At 34.5% G+C, this 20,033-nt stretch overlaps 1 protein-coding gene across 1 annotated transcript in view; it reads right to left on the minus strand.

Annotated features, from left to right (window-relative positions):
- Positions 1-6,050: 6,050 nt before the first annotated feature.
- Positions 6,051-20,033, minus strand: part of LOC110889935 (G-type lectin S-receptor-like serine/threonine-protein kinase At4g27290) — a 37,393-nt gene continuing 23,410 nt past the window's right edge. The window contains exons 3-7 of the mRNA XM_022137505.2: positions 8,096-8,253; positions 7,454-7,664; positions 7,137-7,374; positions 6,906-7,056; positions 6,051-6,641 (exon numbers count right to left, since the gene is read on the minus strand). Coding sequence (XP_021993197.1) covers positions 6,336-6,641; positions 6,906-7,056; positions 7,137-7,374; positions 7,454-7,664; positions 8,096-8,253 — 1,064 coding nt within the window. The 3' untranslated portion in view covers positions 6,051-6,335. The remainder of the gene's footprint in view (positions 6,642-6,905; positions 7,057-7,136; positions 7,375-7,453; positions 7,665-8,095; positions 8,254-20,033) is intronic.

Here is a 20,033-nt window from a genome sequence, read left to right on the forward strand (position 1 = left end):
CTTTCCTTGACATGTTACTTGTTACAAACTCTGTCTTTGAAATTTATTTGAGTATGTGTGTTATGTGAGTATGTGTAAATTATGGGTTGATTAGTTGTTACAAACTTATTATAAACTGTTAAACTATTCACAAATTACAATTATACCCGACGAAACATTAGTGCAACAACCTCAAACTGTACTCGACGAAACATGGAGTTTCGTCATCACCACTAGTCGACGAAACTTAGGGAGTTTCGTGGTCCCATGGATGTTTCGCCAAAATGGGCTTTCGGCCCAGATAAGGCCCAACATCGGTCTATTTTGTATTTGCTCATTATACGCAAAACGTCAGTTATCAAACCCTAGTGCTCTCTATCTTCTTCATTCGACGGCAACATGTAGGCTTTCCCTCTTTCTGTTCGAGCATCATCTTCCTCTCATTCTTGTGCAAAATCTCAACACTCTCGGTTAGTATAAATTATTCCTTGTTTGATTTCGTGTGTACATGTTTAATGATATCGTTCTTATAAATCCGAACATGTTAATGAATATTGCCCTAGTAATAGGGCTGTAAACGAGCCGAGTCGAGCCGAGCTAAACCTAGCTCGAGCTCGGCTCGAACTCGATTCAAGCTGGCTCGGCTCGAGCTCGAATTTCAAATCGAGCTGAGATTTGAGGCTCGAGCTCGACTCGATTAGAATTCGAGCTAGCTCGACTCGACTCGATCTAGCTCGAACTAACAAAAAACCGCAAAATTTACTACTTAAAAATGAATTTCTTCATATCTAAGGGCCATAATTGCCATTTAATTTAACCATATGGCTAAATATGCAAGTATAAATAGTTAATTCACTTTGTACATTGTCTTTATCTTCTTTTATAGGGGAAATAATCCCTTAGTTTTTGTTTTCTAAGCGATGTGGGACAAAAAAATGAAGCATGTAAACCTTATCGAGCCAGCTCACGAGCCGAGCCAGACCAAGCTCGAGCTCGGCTCGTTTACAAATCGAGCCGAGCCGAGCTGGCTCGTTAACAACCGAGCCAATTTCGAGCCGAGCTTTCTTCGAGCTTTTTTCGAGCGAGTTTCGAGCGAGCTATGAGCCACGAGTTTTTTGAACACCCCTACCTAGTAACGATTATGTGTACGATTGATTAACATGATTGCGATGGTCTTGATGATTGTTGTTAATTGATAAAAGAATGTTGGTAATCATATGAATTTCTAGGGAATTGATATATAAGTAGTTTTATCGGTCCAATATAATTGAAGGTATATGGACCATGTGAGATCTAATAGTGTTAGTAATCATATAAAGTTGTTAATCTTGAATTAGAACTGGCGGCCCATGTGAGATCTAATCAAGCAATGTAGTTATTTTAATAGTGTTGTCAGTAAGCATAGCATGTGTAATAAATGATGAGATGATGCTTTGTTTGTGAAATCGAAATTTGTGAAGGTAGCGACCCAATTCTTGATTAGAATGCATGATGTAATCTTAGTGCACAAAGACTAATGATGATGATGGGATGAACAATGGAAACTGGGAACATTAGGGTTTGGGGAATGTTGAAACTGGAAGGGTAGCTGACGGAACATAAGTCGACGAATCATAGGTCGACGAAACATGGAGCTTTTCATCAACAAACATCTCCGACGAAACATGGGGGGTTTCGTCGACATACAATCTGACGAAACATGGGGGTTTCGTCATAGGAATGTTTCGTCGCTTGGGTTGTTTATCGGGCACAGTGAACAGTCTATGTGTGTGAATGGATGTGTACCCCTTGTTTATACATTATGATAATTGCATGATAACTATACTCTGTAATGGTAAGTGACATGTGTAAAAGATGTGGACTGTTATGATAATTCGGTACATGCTACATGATGACAATGATCTTAATGCTAGATGTAAACTGTGTAACTATACGTGACTTACCGTGCGCAAACATGTGATTTGAATATCGATGAAACTGATGTTGTTTGGAAACCACGGTAGGGTTTGGGTTGAACAACTGGACAGGTAATTAAAATATACTGAGCAAACCGAGGTGAGTTCACTGCTCTTTTTCAAAGCATGCATCCCGGGGAGGGATATCGGGTAACGTTCCGGGGAGGAATATCAGGTTATTGGGATGTTTGTTATTAAACTCATTTCTATCATATAAGACCCCTTACATCTACCGTTAGTTACCGGGGAGGCAACGAGGTTATTAGTTGATAGCGCTATTAGGTTTGGCACCCTCACACCGTACCGGGGAGGACGGGCATGAACTAATTACCTTAAAGCATGACCAATGTTTTGATAGAGACATTGGGGTTGGGCAAATACATCTTGTAGACATCTGCGGTAATCGAGTTAATAACAACATCAAAGCAAATCATTGTACTGTGTTATACTCATATCTGGTAACTAAACGCGTTAACAAAACTTTAAACTCACCAGCGTCGTCTGACACACTTGTCTGCATGCTTGTAGGTCGTTAGATTCTTGATATGGACTTGCTATCTGGGAGTGCTAGAGTGGTCATGGGTCGAGGCTCTTGGATATATGCTCGCTGATTATGAATATTTGTATTGAAGCAATTGATTTACAATTTACCTTATGCTTCCGCTGAACAACTACTTTGGTTTAACTTATGTCTTAGAATTATATTTTGAAATTAATGGAATGTTTTATTTAAATATTATGCGCAGTTCATTGTGATTGGTGGCTTGGATTCTAGTACGTCACACATCCCGCGGTGATTACGCATGTGGTATTTTGGGGGTGTGATTTAAAGAAACGGAACATAATCCCAGATTGTCTAAAGAAGCACTTTTATCATGTGTGATCCAGAGGTCGGTCTCGAGTGGGCCTAAGATCCGTGGGCGCTATTGTCGGATTATTGAACCAAGAATGTCATTGGACTGCCGCAGATGAACTCAAATGTTATCAAACTTGGACATCAGATGTAAATCTTGAAGAAACGGAACATAATCCCAGATTGTCTAAAGAAGTGCTTTTATCATGTGTGATCCAGAGGTCGGTCTCGGGTGGGCATAAGATCTGTGGGCCCTATTGTCGGATCTGTGACTCCATGGAAGATGTGATTAAGGTAAGCGTTCCGTATCATGTGTCATAAAACGGAACATAATCCCAGATTGTCTAAAGAACCGCTTTTATCATATGTGATCCATAGGTCGGTCTCGGGTGGGCATAAGATCTATGGGCCTTATTGTCGGATCTGTGACTCCATGGAAGATGTGATTAAGGTAAGCGTGCCATATCATGTGTCATAAAATGGAACATAATCCCAGATTGTCTAAAGAAGCGCTTTTATCATGTGTCATAATAGAGTGGTATGAGTCTGAGTCCATTGTAGTTCGTGAATGTTTCAAATCATCATAGAAGACGTATCAAGTGAGTTGTGGTTGATTTATAGGAGGATGTTATGAAACGAATATATGTTTATGCGAATTTAAAAGACAATACTGACAGAGGTGCTGGTCTTTTCTCCCACTGTGCAAATTGAAAAATCTCACCATAGCACATCTAATATGACACATGATAAAAGCGCTTCTTTAGACAATCTGTGATTATGTTCCGCAAATTGGGAACCACATATCCGTGTGTGAAAGCTTGGAAGATGACGAATAGAGATCTGTATCTATCATATCATCGACCAACTACTCGAAATCCCTTTCGTTTCTCGGGTTCACATTCGACACAACACAACAAAAAATAAATTCAAAAAAACAGTGGGCTGACCTATACGATGCGTATCAAGCCCGCCGCCAGACATAACCTGCACCTATTAGTCTGCTATGTCTTTTACTTTATTTCAATATGCATCGTATAGGCCTATACGATGCGTATTGAATTGAAAAAGTGTGTAGATAGACATGGGTGTGCCATTAGAAAATCCCATCATTTATTTATGTACTAGTTTATAACCCTGTGTATTACCCAGGTTGAATAAATAAATTTTATATACTAAATAATAAAATAATATATCTTCAAAACTTCCTTTATTGCATGGGTTGAATTAATGTAATTTTATATATTAAGTTTGGAAATGAGACGAGAAATCATAAATTAAATTACTATAATGAACGACAGGTGCCACACATTAATGTTTTATTATATAGTATAATATAGATTTAGATTGATATAAATAGATTATTCTGTTATAGCAAAATTTGTTAACGAAATTTAACACTTTATTTAAAACTCTGTAAATGTATAAATGATAAATAATATTAGCTAATTTTATTTTAAGTTTAAAATCTATTTGATACAAAACTAAACAAAACGTTCACATATATAGTTAATAACAAATTAGATAACTAAGTTTGAATTTGAAGTAAATAGATAAATATAAAAATAATAATTAAATTAAATAATATTTAATAAAAAGGTTGTCTATAAATAATTAGAAAGAATTAAACTAAAATAATAATTATCCATAAGACATAGCCTAACGTGACGACAAATGTCAATAAAAATGTTTTTTTTAATTATATAGTATAGATTTATGGATGGAACAAAAAATTAGGATTTTTAAAAAGGTGAAATATGACAACTTTAAAAGTTTTTATTTTGGAAAGTGATACCAAAAGTAAAAGAGGGAATGCAATTAGCTAACCCTTATACTGAAACCCGTTTGGGTTATTTTAAAAATAAGGATGTATTAGGATAAATTTGAAGATATTTATTTAAAATAATACACGAGTCAGAAATAAAGATGAGTCAGGATGAGTTTTAAGATATCTATTTAAAATAATTCGTGAATCAGAATGGACATTACGTTGGGTAAGTGAGTAACTCTAAAAAGAGCATCAAAGTCATTTAGTCACACTCTTCATCTTGTTCGAGTATTAGTAGACGTTAGCTTTCACAACTCTAATTTCACAAAGAACAAAAACAAACAATCCAATGTATTAAAAATTACAAAAAAATGAATTTTAAAAGAATCCAAAAATAATAAAAAGAATTAAAAAATCCAAAATATTAAAAAAATAATTTAAAAAATCAAAAAATGAATTTTTTTTTAAAAGATCCAAAAAAATAATTAAAAATTTAAAAATATACAACGAAATCATAAAAAAACAAAAAATTCAGAATTTAAATAACTACAAATATAATAAAAAGTTAAACAAAATAAAAAAAAACATAAATATATCATACAAATTAAAAAGGACTTACAAAAAACACAAAATCCAAAATATTAAAAATAATAAAAAACAAAATCCCTTTTCAAGTGTTCGTGGATGTTAGCAGTCACGACTGCGACTTTACATCGAAAAAAAATACACAAAATCCAAAATATTAAATAATAATAGAAACAATAAAAAATTAAAGAATAAAAAAATCAGAAAAATAAAAATAATAATAATTAAAAAATAAACAAGTAAAATATAATAAAAATAAAAAAAACGTAAGAAATGTAAAAATATCCAAAAAAATTAAAACCTTTAAAATAAAAAAAAATCAGAAAAAACCTTAAAAAATCAAAAGTAATGAAAATAAAAAATAAAAATAAAGTTTTGGTTTTTATTTTATTTAATTTTTGAATTTTTGAATTTTATGATTTTTTTATATTATTTATTTATTTATTTGGGTATATTTATTTAGTTTTTATTTATTGAACACACTTTCTCCATCACCAGCCACTCTTGAAACGCATATGTTTTAGTGTTTCTTTTTTTTATTTTTATTAAAGTTTCTTTTTTGAGTATTTTTATTTTTGTTTTTTTATTTTTTTCAATGTTTCTGATTTTTTTATTTTTTTAAGTTTTTTTTTTATTTTTTGTCTTTTTTTTATTTTCTATTTTTTTTGTTTTTTAGCGTTTAATGACCGAACCTTATCTAGACCCAAACCCATCTCGACCCAAACTCTATCCTAACCCAAACTATTATGACCCAAGCCCATCCTGACATTTTTCTTTGAAAACTCATCCTAAACCAAACTAATTCTAACCCATACCAATCCTAATCATTGCCCAAACCTGCCCAACCCACCCATAGGTAGACCGTATAGTGATTTAGTGTTTTTTAATAGGATTTCATCATAATAACAATGTATAAATTCCAACAGCAAATTTAAATTGCAGTCTTATGACCGCTATTTCATCAAGTTTTTCCTTGATAATTTGGGGAAAAAAAAACATAGGCAAGATAAGCAAAGTACAGCGGAGTTCATATGTTTAAGTATGTGTTTATTTTACATCCATGTCCTAGGCTAGCAAGTAGCGAGGTACATAAAAGTTCACAATTATTACACAGTAATATAAGATATCTTAGTTTTAATCCTTAATATCTAACAAATCTACGGAGCTTAATTGATAAGGTTATTTAGCTGGAAGCAGTTTATCTAGCACTCAATATTGAAATGCTTAGCTCATTGTTAGAAGATGTTCCATGTGAGCTTGAAGATTGAGTAGCATCTTGCTTAGGGTTTCCAACGTAAAATCCTGGTTCATTGGGTAAGGGCAATGGGCCCTCAGTCCCTAACATCAGGAGCACAATAGTCATAGTCGGTCTATCCTCTGGATCACGCTGAACACACAACAAACCAATATGGATTGACCGTAGAACCTGAGGCACATTGATTGAGTCACCTAGGCACTTAGCAACTAGTTGCAAGGATCTACCTTCGTTATGGAGTCTCCATGCCTGTAAAGAATAATGACCACTAGTCATATGTTTTGTTGTTTGTCAAATTGCATTAAAAAAGAGATCAACTTTCTTCGTAATTATATTAAGGCAATTAAGTAAATTTGGGAATATTGTTAAGAACCTTTATTTTGAATAGTCTTGGCAAGTGTTTAATTTGATTATTGTTAAGAGTGAAAATAAAGATAGTTAAAAAAACGGCAAAGTTTTTCGATTTTACACTATTATACAATTTAACTTTAATATTAAAAGGCCCAAACTTACATGTCCAATAAGGTTGTTCCAAATTTTTTTATGGTCAAACCCTCTGTTTTTCTCTCCACACACGATCTCTAGGACTAATACGCCAAAACTATATACGTCTGATTTTATTGAAAAGATACCATCTCCTGCATACTCTGGCGCCATGTAGCCACTATGAGATATCAAAGATAACGTAAGTGATTTACTAAATAATTTAAAATTTAAAATGAGTTTAAGGAAGATGAATCTTACTATGTGCCAACCACTCTATTTGTGTTTGCTTCTATCTGATTTCCTCCAAAAGTTCTAGCCATGCCAAAATCTGATATCTTCGGATTCATATCTGTGTCAAGCAAAATATTGCTGACTTTAAGATCTCTATGTATGATTCTCAACCGAGAATCTTGGTGAAGATATAGAAGTCCACGAGCAATTCCAATGATTATGTGGTAACGTGCAGGCCAATCAAGAAGTTCGCTTTGTGTTTTATCTGTAAATAGTTTGATTTCGAGTTTAGATTTTTCTAAATTATATAAATTTGAATTGATTTTTTTTCTTACTGTACTTACCAAATATGAGGTAATCAAGACTTTTGTTTGGCATGTATTCATATATTAACATCTTTTCTGTTCCCTCTATGCAGTAGCCCAAGAGCTTGACCAGATTCCGATGTTGTAGTTTAGATATCGAGATGACTTCATTCTTAAACTCATGAAGACCTTGAGTGGATTTTTTTGCTAAACGCTTCACTGCTATTTCCTGCCCGTCTTCGAGTACACCCTGGAAAATAAATTTTTAAGATACGTATTGCATTAAAAGACTTCTATACATCCCCACCCACATATTATATGTTATATGTCTTATTTCCTTTCACCATTTTTATTGTAATCATTGAGTAAAGCACGACCCGATTTTGATCTCAAATCATATAAGAACAGAACTATGGTACACTAAGTGAATAAGAAATAATAAGGATGACATGTATATATAGGGTTCAATGGATTGATATGATGAATCTATTCCATGACTACAATGTAACAACGATCTTGGATCACCTGTGACTTGTTCTCACGATAACAGATGTATGTCAATGACTTATGTTGCAACAATTTTGATTTAACTATAGGATTTATAACTTCAGCTATGAATCATCTTATAGTACACATGAACACCATATGTGTTAAATAGAAGAATATGGAGTGATATATTACCTTGTAGACAGGTCCATAACCGCCCTCTCCAAGTTTATTGTCCATTGAAAAGTTGTTGGTAGATTTAAGTATTGTAGACAACCCAAATAGTGGTAGCTCTAGATCTTCGTTACCACTTCCATTTTCAGGTTCATGTCCCAATGCATTTCTAGGTGTCCCTAAAAAAAGATAACCATAACTTTTAGATAACCACAACATTTCTTGGATCATGTCCCAAAATGTTGGGTGAGATTATATAAATTTACTTGCATACTTTATGATCAAGTAAAAAATAACCGAGGATGATTATATTGTGAGGGTATGGATTGATTGCTTGTCTTGAGTTATAAAATTGGATCGAACAACTTAGGTGATTCCTTTATTTTTAAAATGTAACACCAATGAATTGCATAGTTTGTCAACCTCTTGCCTTTGTTAGTCAAGGGAGTCAATATTTGTGATTTGGGGTTAGGAATAGCATCGACTTGAGAATCCAAGGTTACATAATTTTCCAAAGATTGTTTAGGGACAAGCAATGGTTAAGTTTGGGGAGTTTTAATGTGTCTGAATAACAACAACTTTTCAAATATAAAAAAGATCCTTATTTAGTATCGTTTTGTGCATAAATCCTAGTGGAATAGATTAATGTTCATTTGATGATTTGCTGGTTTGGATGAAAAGGAAGGATCTTAGATGTAGACGAGGTTGAAATTTAGAAAGATGAAGAAATCTTGAGAAAGTTAAAGAGGGTATGAGTCGTACCCAGTGAACCGGTATAGATCGTGTCGATAGTCGGCAAAGAAAACAGTCAAAACCCTAATGGCTGTGGACGATTGAAAAAGGAGGAGGAACCAGAGGTTGAAGTTGGTTATAAATACACCGCGGTGGCTGAAAAAGGTGGAGGCAACAAAGGTTGTAATAGACGATTGTAAGGTTTATCTAATGCAAAACAAAGGGACGAAACACAGGGAAAGCGGATTAAGGATCTGGTCCACAAGAGTTCTATCTTATTCGGTTTAAGAGTTTCTCTATTATCAAACTAAGTTTCTATTCATGCTTGGTTTGTTTTGGTTCATCATTTTTGGCTAAATGTTAGTAGCTTTCTAGATGTGATGATTCTTAGGATATTTGAAGTTTAAATGTTTGATTTGTTTATGTAATGTGATTTTAGTAAAGTTCTGTGATACTTGTTCATATGATGTGTATGTGTATGATTGCATGTTAGATATTAGTTATGATGTAGAGTATACATGATTTAAGTGCCCAATTATCGATTATTTAACGTTGCTATTAAGGTATGATTCAAAGAATTACATATTGGACGGCGACCAAATAATGATATTTAATTATTAAATATTATAAATCACAAAAGCGGATTAACTGTGGATATTGAGTATTTGGTGAAATACTATAGATATCAATTGTTTTGCGAAACAGTGAATTCGGCGGAAATCACTGGTGTGGTTTAAAGAGTTAACCAAGTAATAATTTATTGTTTAGATAATAAATTAAAAGGTTTTTAATTGAGAATAAAATAAAAGTCAAGGCGTTTGACTAGTCGTTTTAATTTAGCGGTGAATAATAGTTATTCGAAAAAAATATGGGATTAGTTATTATAACATAACAATTAGAAAGAAGTGTTTTTTTTTATAAAAACAAGTTCAAGGGTTGACCAGTAAAGAGTAAGGAGTTAAGTATTAATTACTTGGATGGAAAGTCAAATGTTGATGGGCTAGAGTGTAATTAGGGGTTCTATGAATAGTACTTTAACCTGAAACCCTAGTTACAACAAGTCACAAAAGAAACTGAACAAGAGAGATCTGGCAAAAACCCTAGCCCCTCTTCTCTCCTTTTGCGACACCGACGACTCGCAACACACTTTTATCGGCCACCATCGCCTCGTCGGCCACCTCCGTCGCTCCGCCGAGCCACACTGCCGCGCCAACCACCATCTCCACCCATCGTCTCACGTCTTGGTGATTCAGATGCGATCTTCGCGTGTGGAATCTGGTGTTGAGTGTTGTTATTGTGATCAGTTTTACTAGCAGAGCCGTTCTTTGCATCCATTGTGCAAGTCTTCTATTCTTGTGTAGTTGTAACCTAAATTCGTTGTCGCTGTGTTTATATATAATTATCTGTGTAGATTATAACTGGATCGCTCGTGGGATAAGTATATCTGTAAATGTGTTTTATCACGCTTCCGCATTTAATTAACATTAAAAAGTAATTATTATTTTTATTTCAATATAAAACTACATTTTATAAATTAAAACGTATACCCTAGATTCCTTACAATGGTATTAAAGCCACTTTTACAACAATTCATATATTATTGTTTAAATTGATCTTTTATTTGTTAAAACTTTTCTTTGACAAAAAGAGCAAGCCTTTATCGTTTTGATGTGACTGTGATTGCGATTGCATAAAGCAATCTCTAGAGACTCGTGTTTATATTGGTTTGTTTGTAATTTCTGTTTGGTTTCAATATTTGTACATTACGGGTTATCTCGTTGTAAGAGTTAGATGTATTTTATGTAAAAGTTGTTTTATTATAAAATTGTAAAACTGGACGAAACAAGATATTGAAGATCGAAGATTGAAGCAAACAAAATCAAAAAAAAATTTATAATAAAAAGTTGTGATTTTAATGAAATATTAAAACATGTGTTTTTTAAGTAGTTTTGGTTATGTTCATATTGGTTCTTGTCATAAATGGTGGTTCCTAAATGCTATATAGGGTCACGCTCGATGAAACATGTTAAATACATGTTAGAAAAGTGGAGAACATGGGAACAGTGCATTTACCATGTTAAATGTATAATAAAAATTCAATTGAACATGCTAAAAATTATTTTTTTTTCAATTTTAAAAATGGTAAAAAACAGTTAAAGGTGGTAAAAAACTATTTTTTTTTACAAAAATGATTTATTTTATTTGAATAGCTTCTATGTATTTTTATATGTAAAAGCTTCAATTCAAAAAAAAAGATAATTTAGCATTTTGGATAGAATTTTATGAGATATATATATATATATATATATATATATATATATATATATATATATATATATATATATAGGGGACCACTAAAATGAAAACCACCTCCAGTTGTAAGAACCGAGAGAACCACTTTCTAGCCATTATATCTTCAAGATCAATGGATGAGATTAAAAGTAACTAAAAATAATATTAAATAATTTTGTCTTATTATGTCTTTAATATTTTAAATTAAAAGGGTAATTTAGTAAAATGACTCTATTTTGTCTTTTTGTCTTTATTGTTTTTTATTAGTTTTTTTGTATTATTATATTAGTTTTTATTTTTTAAACATAATTTTTTAAAAGCATTTTTAAATTCAGATTTTTTTAAAGATTTTTTTATACTATTTACATTTTAAGTTTTACGTTAAACTTTTTACGTTTTACGTTTTTACGTTTTACGTTTTTATGTTTTACGTTAAAAACTTTACGTTTTACGTTAAACTTTTTACGTTTTACGTAAAACATTTTACGTTAAACTTTTTACGTTTTTACATTTTACGTTAAACTTTTTACATTTTACATTTTTACGTTTTACGTTAAAAAGTTTACGTTTTACGTTAAAAAAATTACGTTTTACGTTAAAAAAATTACGATTTTAACTTTTTTTTAAAAAAAAGTTTTTTACACAAAACGAAAGCACTGAGAAATCGCAACACACTAGGTGTCTCAGAAATCGTTGTCGATTTTTTTTATATTTCTCCAAATCCACTAGATAGTAATAGAGCATCATCAAAGCACATCAAAATATGAAGCAACCAAATTTTCACATTAATATTTATACTAACTGGCATATGGAAAGTGTCCTATGAAAAATAATTTAAAAAAAAAAAACTAGACTACATTTGGATGACTTTAATTAACTTTAGTACAAAGCTTCAGTGGCAATTCCAAAAATACGACAATAGGCAATAGGGGTGGATGAAAATTAAATGACTTGGATGCCCACCAACCGAAACCACCACCACTGCCGTTCCATTACTTCATCATCTCATCAGTTATCATCTGTTAAACATCATCATTATCGGAAACCACACCCCCTTCCGCCTGAAACGATCAGTATTGGCCAAAAAAAAAGAAAGAAAGAAAGAAACATGGATCTGGGAATATCTTAAAGAAACGAGGAAGTCGAAAAGATTTACCCGGTTACACAGCTGTCGGAGCTTCGACCCACCTCCGCCGCTGCTCCGATCGGCGAACCAACACCGCCGCCCGTCGATCTATCCCCTCCTCCGACGCGTCTCTCTCTTTCTCGAATCGCATGGGTGTGCTTGTCTCCATCATCACTGTCGCCGGCCCACCACGACAAGGTGGCCGGCTGTCTCATCTCTTGGGTTGTCGCCGGCAGTCTTCAGGTGTCGCAGGAGGAACCCGGTTACCGGAGATCGCCGTCGTCCACCTACCTCTGCCGGAGATCGCTGTCGGCAGCCCTGTTCATTGGAGGGTGAGGGAGGAACTTGAGGAAGAGAGAGAGAGGTATTTGGGTTAGGCTTTACAGGAGTAAGAGAATGAGAGGAGTTATATTTTTGAAGAAAGAGAAAGGGTTGAGAGATTTTAAATAATCTCTGGTGCATTAAATGGAGAGAGAGGGGTGGATTTGACATTTGGGGTAAATGACCAAAATAGCCTTTATGTTGGCATAATCTGATTGGTTAAGAGTGGTTCTCGCGGTTCTTACAACAGGAGGTGGTTTTCATTTTAGCGCTCCCATATATATATATATATATATATATATATATATATATATATATATATATATATATATATATATATATATATATGATAATGTAGCATATAGGGTCGGGATTTATGAAAAACGGTGAATAGTGTGAGAACGGTGATAACGATTTCGGTGTTGACATGTGGCATTAATGCTAAATTACACTAAGTTAATATTTTCAGAAAAACCCACTCACATGAACAACTGGGTGTTCAAATAAAACGCCATAAAAACACCCCATTCAGAAAAACGACATAAAAATACCCGGTTAAAAACGTCATAAAACACCCGATTCAGAAAAACGCCATTAAAAAACTCAGTTGAAAATGCCATAAAACACTTGGTTCAGAAAAACGCCATGAAAATACCTAGCTAAAACGCCATAAAAACACTTAGTTAAGAAAAACGCCATGAAAATACCTAGTCTAAAACGACATAAAACACCCGGTTCAGAAAAATGTCATAAAAACCCAGTTCATTTTTTCGAAAAGTATATCAATAATATACTCGATGGAAAGATTAAAAAAACGCTGAGTTTTATGGTGTATTTTTTAGAAAAATAATCACGTATAAAAAAGTTATTGGCGTTTAAATATGATGGGGGGAAATGACATGTGATTAGCATGTGCACCCTTACTTGGATCTTTTAATTTTACCCATCCTGGTAGTTATAAGGTTCCCATTATTTACAAAAATTTCACCGCATCATCTTAGCCTCAAATCACAAAGATCTTACGGCTGAAAATCATTCTCACTGTTCTCACACTTCAAATCGTTTTCTCTTGATCCAATTCCTATCTATATATATATATATATAGAGAGAGAGAGAGAGAGAGAGACAGAGTGGAGGGTTCAAATTAGAAGTTCTTTGTAAGAAGAAAAAGAAAAAAAATTCAACAAATAAGAATGTTTCATTTAATATTTGCATTTAGCGTTATTGTAACGGTATATTGGAAAATTATATAAATCACTAATTTGTAATCTTCCTCAAAATATATATGTAAGATAAAGTAATTTAGAGTGTAGAATAAATTACGAGTGAGTATGCTAAATTACGAGTTATGTAGGATAAACTGTAAAATAAATTTCGATTTGTGTAAAATAGATTTAATATGTGTAGAATAAGGGAAACAAATTTTGTGTAGATGATGCTAGTCTTTATAACTAATTAATTTGTTAAAGATAATAATAAATGAAGTGAGAAAAGAACTATTTAATGTTTTACAATTATCAGATTTATTTTTTTTTCTTCTCCTTTCTCAAATAATCCTACATCTCTCCTCTCTCTCTCTCTCTCTCTCTCTCTCTCTCTATATATATATATATATATATATGGTGGAGTTCTAGAGTTAACACTAGTGTATTTGTGAACTGAGTGAACAAATCTTAGCCATTAGTTTACATCATCAAATCATAAAATACACTAGTGTATTTTTATCATCAAATTCTGGCTATTAATTTACACTTGTGTATTTATAATCAAGGGTTATGATTAGTTTACTAGTCTTCACAATCAAGGGGTTTCTCTCAAATAAATCTAACCCTGTATATATATAGGCCGGTTATTGTAACGTACGTTACGTACGAGATGCAGTATCAATATGCGATTTTGATTTTTTTTCAGCAACATGCGATCTTTGGTTTTTTTCAACATGCGAGATTTTCTTTCTAGGGTTATAACATGAGAACTTGCCATAACGTACAATTTGTACGTTAAGGCATTGTGTACCATACACTTTATATAGGTTCATTTGGGAAGAAAAAATAATTGAGAAAAAAAGAACAAAGAGTATAATTGTAAAACATTAAATACTTTTTCACTCATCTCACTTATTATCATCTTTCACTAATTATTTAGTCATAAAAACTATCATCCTTTACACTAATATTTTTTGATTACACACATCAAAAGTTACCCTATACCTTTCCAAATTTACATTACACATGTTGAAATTTATCCTACACAACCCGTAATTTATCATATACATATTGTAATTTATCCTACACTCTAAATTATTTTATTTTATTTTTTTGACAAAATATTTATTTTGAAGATAAGTTTCAAATTTCAATGTAGTTAGCTACTAAAGGGAAATGCTACTAATTAATGATCTTTGTAGGTTTACCATATTACCCTTATAGTAACATTAAATACTTATATTAAATGAAGTAAATGAAACATTTTGAAATTTCTTTTTTTTTTTCCTTCTTAGGGTGTAAGGGGTGCTCACCTAATAGGTGAGTCCCCCCTCTTACACATAACCAACCAGAATAAGCCACGTCAACTCCCCTCTAACACTCCCCTAATACCCTTTTTTTGATGGCGGCACTCCCCTATTAGGGGAGTTGATTTTTTTTTTTTTTCTAAAATGATGCATGTTTACAAATTAAAAAAAGATTAATAAAAATAAAAATTAAATAAAAGACATTTCATTAAATTAAAAAAAAACATTCGAACTAGAAAAAAAAATACATTCAAACTAGAAAAATATAAAAACAAACTACTCGTCGTCCGAATCAACTTCAAGGTGAGGCAAATCTAAACTTCCGAGATGCTCAACGAGATCGTGTTTTAGCCTCCAATGCGTGTCTTCGTCAATGAGCTCCGTATAGGCTGTATCATCGAAGACGGGTTCGACTGGAGGATCTTGAATATGTACCGGTGCTATCGCCCTTCCGTCGTCTTTTATAATCATGTTGTGTAAAATAAGGCACGTATACACGATGGACCTTATCTTTCTCACCGTTTTCGAACGCATTGGACGATTTAGTATTCCCCACTTCGACTTTAACACACCAAACGCCCGTTCCACATCTTTTCTTGCGGCCTCGTGTTGCCTCTTGAACTTTTTTTCATTCGGGTCGTGTGGATATGGAAAAGACTTCACAAACACGGACCAGGTAGGGTAGATCCCATCAGTAAGATAATACCCGCGTTTGTATAAGTGGTTGTTCACTTGAAATGGACAATTTAGCGCCGTTCCGTTTCGTTGAGCAAGAAATAACGGAGATTGTTGCAGCACGTTGATGTCGTTTTGTGAACCCGCTGGCCCACAAAAAGCATGCCAAATCCACAAATCTTGAGACGCTACCGCTTCTAACATAACCGTCGGGTATTGATGATCGCCTCTCATGTATTGTCCACGCAATTCTGTGGGGCACATTCTCCAGACGAAGTGTGTACAATCCAGACTACCCAACATACCAGGTAGGTGATGCCTCTCCTCATGAGCCTGATACAATAGCGCGATGTCGTGGCTCGTTGGTCTACGTAGGAATTCACCGCCATACCTTTTACATACCGTCTCGCAGAAATATTCAAGGCACTCACGAGAGGTCCTTTCAGACATATTTAAATACTCGTCCCCCTCGTCTGGTGGGTTACCGGTTGCAAGTTGTTTAATTGCCAAAGTAACCTTTTGCAACGGTGTAAAACTTTTCTTCATTCTCCCGTCTAAGCCTTCTTGAAACCACTCGTCATACGCTTCCACGTCACTAACAATTTTTAGGAACAAAGACTTGGACATACGAAACCTGTGACGAAAAGTATCTTCATTAAATTTTGGATTTTCATCAAAATAATCGGCCATGAGTGTCTCGTGGCCCCCCACACGATCTCGACGGACATAATTTTTTTTACCAGACGATGCCGTGTCTAGTAGCTCCGCTTGTTGGATGAGATTTTGGAAGAAAATTAAGCTACTATCGCTTGACGATGCATCTCCATCGTCGGGAAAGTCGGGTAGGGTAGAAAGAAACGGAAGCTTGGAATCCATTTTGTGTTTGAAAGATTTGAGTTTGAGAGTTTTGGTGTGTGTTTGAGAGTGGTGAGTGTGGTAAAAAAAATGATTTAGGTTGGTTAGATATATATTGTTTAAAAAAATTGAATTTTTTTTTTATAAATTTGACCGTTTGTCAACGGTCTCTTTCGAAAAATGTGCCATCTTCACGCGGTGAACCCACACCCAAATCACACCCCGACTCGGGACCCCGCAGTGATGGCGGCGGTGTTCCCGATCGGGGAAACCCATCACCAAAACCCCTCCCCGCTTACACCCCGTACACCCTTACATAAAGTATCTTCTCATTTGAACTCTCCACTATATATATATATATATATGTAGAGAGAGAGAGAGGGAGAGAGAGAGAGACAAACACTTGTCATAGATGACCCTAGGTAAGAATATTTTTAGGGGCCCATTTTTACTAGTCGAACAGGACCCTGGAATACTTAGAAATGGTGAAAAAAATTAGGATACCCCTGATTTTTTCTTCTAGTTCCGCCACTGATCTCCACTAACCTGTCAACACCATCATGCACCATTAGTATTTAGATTAAAGCATCACTATTGCAGTCAGAGCTAACCAACACCACAATTATCGGACCTAACCACCACCGCCGTTGCTGGAAGATCTTGTAATCGGTCAAAGTTTGTTGTGATTTCAGATCACATCTTTTTTAGATTTTCAAATCAAATTCGCAAATATCATATATGATTTCAAATCTCGTTTGTAGATCAAGTTTATTGCTTCAAATTGAGTTCATAGATATGGTGTGGATTTTGTGGATCTAAATGGATTTATGATTTCAAATCGAGGTTATAGATCTCTGTATCATCGCCACTTTGAAGATTTAGTGGAGCTAGATCTTGTATGGGGATGGAGGGTTTAGGGAAGATGTTGTTGAGTGGTGATGTGGTTCGGATATGGGATTGTTCCATTTTGTTATGGATGGTAGGTGTTATTTTTGATAGAAGTTGATGTTTTTTTATGTTGTTGAGTTTGTTGGCTTTACTCGGGTTTGTTCGTAGGTTGTGGGTCACAGTTCGTTAGTAGTTGATTTAAATGCATCGAATAAGCTAATCTTCAAGTGTCACGTTTATGCATGGCTGGATATTTGAAGACATAGGGATTTATTATTTTAGTTTATTTAATCATTTTTAATAAGTTAGAGTTAGTTTGACCAAGATGCATGGAAGAGACTGTTGTGTTTTATACACGTGTGGTAGAAGAAGTCATGGTTTAGCAAGTATTTAGGAGGAATATCTTTTATTTGTTTTTTTTTATTCCGTAGGGTTATGTAAGGCTATATATAGCCATTATCAATGAATAAATTATGCAGCTTTTCATTCACTTTTATGAAATTTCTATTTCTTAGTTTCAATTATTCACACACAAATATTCATAGAGTTGCAGTAAATATATATAAACATATATACGAGACTTGTGAGGTCCTGTACCATACCTAAATTTGGTATTAGAGCAGAGCTCGAGTGAAGCTGGGTTGAATTCTGATCGCTAGAAAGAGTTATCAGAGGTGTTAAGGCTACAGCAATCAGAGGTTACCGGTGTTCAGTGATCAGAGGTGACAGATCAGCAGCGATCGGAGAGAACAAGGTGATCGCAGGTCAGCGGGTTCGAGGGTTTATGTTCTAAGGGATCAATTGGGTAGCAGAGACGAGTCGTGATTCAGGCCAAATCAGCGGGCTTGTTAACCCAGTTCTTGATCGAAGAACGAAAGGACGGATTAAGTGACCAGAAGGTAATAATCAAGGGTGTAAAACAGTAGGAGAAAGGTAGCAAAAGGGGTTTGCAGGTAAAACTTTCAGCAGTGTTTTAGTTGATTATTAATCTTTGGTAGAGCAAGATTTTACAACTATGGCTAATACGGAGAATCAATCTTTGGTCACCGTTAAGGAGAACAACACCCTTTCTCTTCAATGCCCGGTGTCGTCATCCACGAATTATATGGTATGGGCCATGAAGATGAAGGTTATCTTCAATGTTCACAGGGTGTGAGAGCAAATCAAACCCGGAACCAACATGGATGCGAAGAAGAATCATGTTGCAATATCTCTTTTATTTCAATCTATTCCAGAGGAAAAAACGTTGCAAATAGAAAATCTCAAAACCGTGAAGGAGATGTGGGTGGTATCAAAACCCGTCATTTCGGTGCGGAACGAATTCGAGAAGCAAGACTTCATACTCTTATAGGAGAGTTTGATAATCTGAAAATGAAGGATCAAGAAGTTGTTGATGACTTTGCTATTAGATTGTCGGGATATACTTCGCGAGCCGCCGCACTCGGCTCGAAAATAGAAGAAACAAAGTTGGTGAAGAGATTTCTTATGGGGTTACCTAAATGGTTCATTCATATGGTGGCGTCTATAGAGCAACTTGTAGACTTGAAAACCATCGGCTTTGATGATGTTATGGGCCGGCTAAAGGCATATGAGGAACCGGTCAAGGATGAGGAGACTCAAGCCGAGCATCAAAACCAACTCTTGTTTGCAGGTTCAGAAGAGAAGGCAAAAGAAAAGGAGCACAAGTGTGAGTATTGTGGTTGTAGTAAATCGAACCGCGAAGACTATTGGCATGGCCAAGGTGGAGGTCAGGAGTCCGAGAGAGGTTGAGGAGACGGTCAATTACAACGGGACAAGAGCCGTGTTAAGTGCTACAAGTGCAACCAGATCGGGCATTATATATCGCAGTGTCCAAAGTGAGAGAAAACAGAAGAGCTCAACTTGAACCAATGTGAAGATGATGAACCGACATTGTTGTGAAGAAAGCGGTACGAACAAACACCGATTAAGGGGGTGATTGTTGGCTTTACTCGGGTTTGTTCGTGGGTTACGAGTCATAGTTAGTTAGTAGTTGGTTTATTTGCATGGAATAAGCTAATCTTCAAGTGTCACGTTTATGCATGGCTGGATATTTGAAGACATACACATTTATTATTTTAGTTTATATAATGGTTTTTAATAAGTTAGAGTTAGTTTGACAAGATGGAAGTGACCATTGTGTTTTATGCACGTGTGGTAGAAGAAGTCATGGTTTAGCAAGTATTCAGGAGAGAATATCTTCTATTCGTTTTTTATTCCGCAGGGTCATGTAAGGCTATATATCGCCATTATCATTGAATAAATTATGTATCTTTTCAATCACTTTTATTAACTTTGTGTTTCTCAGTTTCAATTGTTTACACACAAATATTCATAGATTTGCAGTAAATATATATAAACTTATATACGAAAGTTGTGAGGGCCTGGACCAAACCTACGGAGTTGTGATGTTGTGGTGGGTGTTGTTTTTTATGGCAGGTGTTGGTTGGTGTTGGTGGCAGGTTATTGTGATGGTTGGTGTTGGTGGCAGGCTATGGTAGCTATTAGTGTTTGTGGCAGATGATGGTAGTTAGGTGTTG

Source organism: Helianthus annuus, chromosome 11 (genome assembly GCF_002127325.2).
Source record: "Helianthus annuus cultivar XRQ/B chromosome 11, HanXRQr2.0-SUNRISE, whole genome shotgun sequence".
In the NCBI taxonomy this organism is placed as follows: domain Eukaryota; kingdom Viridiplantae; phylum Streptophyta; class Magnoliopsida; order Asterales; family Asteraceae; genus Helianthus; species Helianthus annuus.